At 44.1% G+C, this 7,364-nt stretch overlaps 1 protein-coding gene across 1 annotated transcript; it reads left to right on the top strand.

The window, feature by feature from the left end:
- The first annotated feature begins 238 nt into the window (after window positions 1-238).
- On the top strand, window positions 239-7,364 carry LOC120030296 (probable E3 ubiquitin-protein ligase TRIML1). The gene is made up of 8 exons (XM_038975633.1): window positions 239-475; window positions 583-948; window positions 4,627-4,722; window positions 5,663-5,896; window positions 6,081-6,192; window positions 6,303-6,329; window positions 6,537-6,721; window positions 6,897-7,364. The coding sequence occupies exons 1-8, from the start codon at window positions 239-241 to the stop codon at window positions 7,362-7,364; spliced, it is 1,725 nt and encodes a 574-aa protein (XP_038831561.1).

Raw genomic sequence — 7,364 nt, 5'->3', positions numbered from 1 at the left:
ACTTTAAATGGGGAGGATAGGCTCATACTAATGGCTGCAAAGGCATCAATGGAATGGTCTCAAACACATCACCTGGTTTCTATGTATTTGATACCCTTCCATTAGCTCCATTCCATTAATTATTATGAGCCCTTCTCCCCTCACCAGCCTCCTCTGGTGTCTACATTAGTGAAAATATGTATGATGAAAAGTGGTGAAGTGCTCCGTTAAAGACAGTCGATTCTGTCTTGTTGAAGGCATGGCTTCCCTCATGTCCGAGGAGCAGTTCTGGTGCTGTATCTGCCTGGACATCTTCACCAACCCCGTGTCCATCCCGTGTGGTCACAACTTCTGCCTGACCTGCATCAAAGGCTACTGGGACACCCGTGAGCGCTTCGAGTGTCCCCTCTGCAAGGAGAGCTTCCGCCGTCGGCCAGAGCTACGCATCAATCGCGCGTTTAAGGACATCACTGAGCACTTCCAGAGGTCCCTAAAGGTGATGTATGGCATATATGAGGTGTATATATTACACTATTATATTATTATATTTATATTATTATTTATATGATATATATTATAAAGGTCAAAGCCCAGCAGACAGAGGAAGGCGATTATCAAGACATAGGAGTATTAGCGTCACAGTGTTCACCAGGGCTCGGTCCTGAGCCCGATGCAGTTTCCTGCGATGTCTGTCCTGGGACGAAGCAGAGAGCTGTTAAGTCCTGTCTGGTGTGTCAGGGGTCGTACTGCGAGAACCACCTGGGGCCTCACCAGAGAGAGCCGGCCCTCCAGAGGCACAGGTTGACGGACCCAGCAACCTTCGCCACGAGAGGCCTGTGCCGGAAGCACGAGAGGCCCCTTGAGCTGTTCTGCAGGATCGACCAGATACCGGTGTGTGTGAGATGCAATGAGACTGACCACAAGGGCCACAGCACTATCCCTATGGAGAGAGAGAGCAAGAAGATGAGAGTAAGTTGAACATGTCCTACATAGGGAAGCATAACACAAAGTACCCGTCATAAGTTTGGACACACCTACTCATTCAAGGGTTTTTCTTTATTTTTACTATTTTCTACATTGTAGAATAATAGTAAAGACATCAAAACTATGAAATAACACATATGGAATCATGGTAACCAAAAAAGTGTTAAACAAATCAAAATCTATTTTATATTTGAGATTCTTCAAAGTGGCCACCCTTTACCTTGATGACAGCTTTGCACACTCTTGGCATTCTCTCAACCAGCTTCACCTGGAATGCTTTTCCAACAGTCTTGAAGAAGTTCCCACATATGCTGAGCACTTGTTGGCAGGTTTTCCTTCACTCTGCGGTCCAACTCATCCCAAACCATCTCAATTGGGTTGAGGTCAGCTGATTGTGGAGGCCAGGTCATCTGATGCAGCACTCCATCACTTTCCTTCTTGGTAAATTAGCCCTTACACAGCCTGGAGGTGTGTTGGTTCATTGTCCTGTTGAAAAACAAATGATAGTCCCACTAAACGCAAACCAGATGGGATGGCGTATCACTGCAGAATGCTGTGGTAGCCATACTGGTTAAGTGTGCCTTGAATTCTAAATAAATCACTGACAGTGTCACCGGCAAAGCACCCCCACTCCATCACACCTCCTCCTCTATGCTTCACGGTGGAAACCACGCACGCGAAGATCCTCCATTCACCTACTCTGCGTCTCACAATCACATGGTGGTTGGAACTAAAAATCTCGAATTTGGACTCATCAGACCAAAGGACAGATTTCCACCGGTCTAATGTCCATTGCTCGTGTTTCTTGGCCCAAGCAAGTCTCTTCTTCCTATTGGTGTACTTTAGTACTGGTTTCTTTTGTCAGGTTCTAATTCTCAGAGTAAAACCTCAACGGACATTTATGAAAGCTTAACCAAGTTTATTCTGCCCAGAGGGTCAATACAGCTGCATTCAGACAACACATGTTTCCACCACCACAAGTATATATATACTCCAATTTAGACACTCCTCCTTCTCTCCAATCCTAGCATCTGTTATGGTCCGACAGGAAGACGAAGTGATAGGATAATAAACCATTGTTTCTCCCTTAAGGGAATCTGACCTGACCTCAACCCCCTTGAGGCCTAATCCAAAGATCTCCACCCGTATCCCCTATAGCAATCCTGTGACTTCCTCCCGTCCACCCAACACATTCCAAAGCCATCTGGTTTCTACAGATAACCATTAACTTCTGATGTAAAACCAGTCTCTTTCACTTCCTTAGACACTATACTTCTGAGTATAACAATGTTCCAAGTTTAACCCAGAATCTAACACTTTGCAGCAATTCGAACATGAAGGCCTAATTCACAGTGTCCTCTGAACAGTTGATGCTGAGATGTGTGAACTCTGTGAAGCATTTGTTTAGGCTGCAATTTATGAGGCTGGTAACACTGAACTTATCGAATCAAATCAAATTGTATTAGTCACATGTGCCGGATACAACAAGTGAAATGCTTACTTACAAGCCCCTAACAAACAATGCAATTTTAAAAATATGGATAAGAATAATAAATAAAAGGAACAAGTAATTAAAGAGCAGCAGTAAAATAACAATAGACTATATACAGGGTGTACCGGTACAGAGTAAATGTATGGGGGCACCGGTTAGTCGAGGTGATTGAGGTAATATGTACATGTAGGTAGAGTTGTTAAAGTGACTATGCATAGAAAATAACAGAGTAGCAGCGGCATAAAAGAGTGGGGGGGGGGGGGGGGGGCAATGCAAATAGTTTTGGTAGCCATTTGATTAGATCTTCAGGAGTCTTATGGCTTGGGGGTAGAAGTTGTTTAGAATCCTCTTGGACCTAGACTTGGTGCTCCGGTACCGCTTGCCGTGTGGTAGCAGAGAGAATAGTCTATGACTAAGGTGGCTGGAGTCTTTGACAATTTTCAAGGCCTTCCTCTGACACCGCCTGGTATAGAGGTCCTGGATGGCAGGAATCTTTGCCCCAGTGATGTACTGGGCCGTGCGCATTACCCTCTGTAGTGCCTTGTGGTCGGAGGCTGAGCAGTTGCCATACAGTGATGCAACTTGTCAGGATGCTCGCGATGGTGCAGCTGTAAAACCTTTTGAGGATCTGAGGACCCATGCCAAATATTTTCTGTCTCCTGAAGGGGAATAGGTTTTGTCGTGCCCTCTTCACGACTGTCTTGGGACCATGTTAGTTTGTTGGTGATGTGGACACCAAGGAACTTGAAGTTCTCAACCTGCTCCACTACAGCCCCGTCGATGAGAATGGGGGCGTGCTCGGGCCTCCTTTTCCTGTAGTCCTCAATCATCTCCTTTGTCTTGATCACGTTGAGGGAGAGGTTGTTGTCCTGGCACCACACGGCCAGGTCTCTGACCTCCTCCCTATAGGCTGTCTCATCGTTGTCAGTGATCAGGCCTACCATTGTTGTGTCATCTGCAAACCTAATGATGGTGTTGGAGTCATGCCTAGCCGTGCAGTCATGAGTGAACAGGGAGTACAAGAGGGGACTGAGCACGCACCCCTGAGGGGCCCTTGTGTTGAGGATCAGTGTGGCGGATGTGTTGTTTCCTACCCTTACCACCTGGGGGCGGCCCGTCAGGAAGTCCACGATCCAGTTGCAGAGGGAGGTGTTAAGTCCCAGGGTCCTTAGCTTGGTGATTATCCTCTGAGCCAGAGGTAACTCTGGGTCTTCCTTTCCTGTGGTGGTCCTCATGAGAGCCAGTTTCATCATAGCACTTGGTGGTTTTTGCGACTGTACTTGAAGAAACTTTCAAAGTTCCTGAAATGTTCCGGATTGATTGACCTTTATGTCTTAAAGTCATGATGGACTGTCATTTCTCTTTGCTTGTTTGAGCTTTTATTGCCATACTATAGACTTGGTCTTTTTCCAAATAGGGCTATCTTCTGTATAACACCCCTACCTTGTCACGACACAAATGATTGGCTCAAACTCATTAAGAAGGAAAGAAATTCCACAAATGTACTTTTAATAAGGCACACCTGTTAATTGAAATGCATTCCAGGTGACTACCTCATGATGCTGGTTGAGAGAATGCCAAGAGTGTGCAAAGCTGTCATCAAAGCAAAGGGTGGCTACTTTGAAGAATCTCAAATATAAATTAGATTTTGATTTGTTTAACACTTTTTTGTTTACTACATAGTTCCATATATGTTATTTCATAGTTCTGATGTCTTTGCTATTATTCTACAATGTAGAACATAGTATAAATAAAGAAAAACCCTTGAATTAGTAGGTGTGTCCAAACTTTTGACTGGTACTGTATAATAAGCCTTACATATTATATTTGATCAAAAACGCCTGAGGGGGTATGGCCAAAATACCACGGCTAAGGCCATTCTTTGGCACAACGCAACTCGGAGTGCCTGGATACAGCCCTTAGCCGTGGTATATTGGCCATATACCACAACCCCCTGAGGTGCCTTATTGCTATTATAAATTGCTTAACGATGTAAATAGAGCAGCAAAAATACATATTTCGTCATACCCTTGGTCAGCCAATCAGCATTCAGGGTTTGAACCACCTAGTTCATAATAAAACATAATGCCTGCAGGCTTTAAATATAGTGTTACCAAATTGTATCTTGTATCAAAGTTTAGCAGACCAGTCCTAAAGTTTTTTCTTCACAGACTCAGATGAAGAAGACTGAAGGAGATCTGTTGAAGATGGTTCAGGACAGACTGAGGAAGATGGATGAGATCAAACACTCAGTGGAGCTCAGCAGAGTGAGTTCTTAGGATAAGCATCCTGACTGTTGTGGGGTACCCCAAGGCTCAACTCTGGGTCCTTTGAATTTGTAATATTTCAAACTGGTTTTTAAAGGAGCTACATGTAGAATATTTGCATTGTAATTTAAGAAAATGTCAATAATACAACAGCAGTAATAGTGGAATGACAGTGTTTCACAATATTTTTTCAACCAAGAATGGTTTTGGGCCAACACAAAATTCTAATATATACACTCTCTATTTGACAACAAAAGCCAGACTGATTTCTGTTCTCAAGATGGGAAAACTTCACCCTCCTTCTCTTACATCGGCGTCACTAAAAGGCGTAGTCATCTCCGCCACAAGTACAACGAACAATGGAAGACTGGGGCAAGCGGCCAATGTAGAAATCACTCTTTCATTTCCTGGTTGCTAGAATTTGGCACTCTTCACTCAATTTCAGTTTAGGTGAGAACACAAGGACTGAATAGTGTAGGCAATCATTATATTATCTAAATCACTGTGAAATCTATTTTCAATAACCAAAAATATTGTTTTTATGCTTGTTTGAAATTAAAGTAGTCTCCACCATGGTCCATGCTATCTGGAATCCTTGGGACGTCGGATAGCACTAACCTCTCCACTTTGTTGCGGGGAAAGCTGAATAGTTGTTGCAATTCACCTAGCTTCCACATGGGTGAAACATTCTACATGTAGCACCTTTAAACCTCTTAAGGATCGGACACTTTTTCAGAAGAGTGAGTTCTTATGATAAGCATCCTGACTGTTATTGTTTTCATCTATGTGGGGTACTCCAGGGGTCAACTCTGGGTCCTCTGCAGTTTTATTTAATCAATATATTTGTTTTTTTATGAATATACAGTGCATTCGCAAGACAATTCATTCACAACCATTGCCTTTAATATTCAATTATTCTTTCCTTTGTTTGGTCTTGTAGATAAGTGCTGAAAAAGAGATTGAGGGCAGTGTACTAGTCTTTAGCAAACTGGTGTGCTCCATCGAGAGAAGCCAGGCTGAGCTCATGAAGGTGATTGAGGAGAAGCAGAAAGCAGCAGAGAGGCGTGCTGAAGGGCTCATCAATGAGCTGGAGCGGGAAATCATTGAACTACAGAGAAGAAGCACTGAGCTGGAGCAGCTCTCACACACAGAGGACCATCTCCACTTCCTACAGGTCAGTGTCATTTATCTTAATACGGACACATTGATATAACATGTGATGTTGTACAATGACCCTGCCTTTCTTCATTTCCACTCCGAGGGGATAAATACATTTGAATCTAATTTAATTCATTTTAATTGAATGTTATACTCTTTTGTAGAGTTTTCCCTCTCTCTCCACTCCTCCACCCACCAAGGACTGGTCTGAGATCAGTGTATACTCTGATCTATGTGTGGACACTGTGAGGGCTGCTATGTCTCAGCTTGTGGACACCTGCAGAGACTTCGAAAAGATATTATGTGAAGCGGGTTAGTATTTTTACCGCTGTCCTTATATGCTATATTCACTCATGTTTTAACTAGAGCAACAAGGTTTTTATTGCATTTTTATTGTTAACACTTATTAATTCTTATTCCAGAGCTGAGGAGAACCCAGCAATATGCAGGTGAGTCTATGCTTGTGTGTGTATATGAATGAATGAATAATTTAATCAGTCAATAAATTAACCAATCAATCAATTAATCAATTGATACATTATTGTGTAAATGAGATTATGACTCAAGTACATACCATTGAAAAATCATATTTCAAAACATACATATCTTACATATAACTTACATAACTTACGTACAATGACTTTGACCTTCCACAGTGGACGTCACTCTGGATCCAGTCACAGCCGCCTCGTGGCTCGTCCTGTCCTCCGATGGGAAGCAGGTGAGTCTGGGATACCAGCAGAACCACTCCCTTCCTGCTGACCCTCGGAGGTTTGACTCCTGCGTCTGTGTGCTGGGACAGCAAGGCTTTGCCACCGGGAGGCGCTACTGGGTTGTCCAGGTAGGTGATGATTTAAAAAGCAAACTAATCTAAACTAACCAACGTGAGCTTTGGCGCAACCAAAAATCCTATGAACATTATATGAGAATAGGCATGACTCTCCCTCTCAACATTACAGTGCAGGGAGAGGAAACATTTTAAATTGAACTGCTGTCTGTCTACCCCTGCCCTTCAGGTGGGCGACAAGACAGACTGGGATGTGGGCGTGGCGAAAGAGTCTGTCAACAGGAAGGGGAGTGTCACAGTGAGGCCGGACCAAGGCTACTGGGCTGTGTGCCGGAGGAAAGGCAGCCATCTTAGCGCGTGCGCCGGGCCATCTGTCCCCCTTCACCTGAGAAAGAAGCCGCGGAAGGTTGGAGTGTTTGTGGATTTCGAGGAGGGATTGGTCTCCTTTTACAACATGGAGGCGAAGGCTCATATTTATAGTTACAGGGGATGCTGCTTCACTGAGACACTGTATCCGTATTTTAACCCCTGTCTCCATGACGATGGGAAGAACACTGCCCCATTGGTTATCTGTTCTGTGGAAGGGGAGGCGGGGCCTATACAGGAAGTTGTGAGGTCTAAGGTCCCGTCCGCAGCCCTGGCGTTGGCTGGGAGGAGCCGTCAATCATCTGTTGGCTCTGTTTCGCAACACTTCTGA

The sequence above is a fragment of the Salvelinus namaycush genome, chromosome 36, assembly GCF_016432855.1.
Source record: "Salvelinus namaycush isolate Seneca chromosome 36, SaNama_1.0, whole genome shotgun sequence".
Taxonomy (NCBI): Eukaryota; Metazoa; Chordata; class Actinopteri; order Salmoniformes; family Salmonidae; genus Salvelinus; species Salvelinus namaycush.
This window is presented reverse-complemented; position numbering and strand designations above follow the sequence as displayed.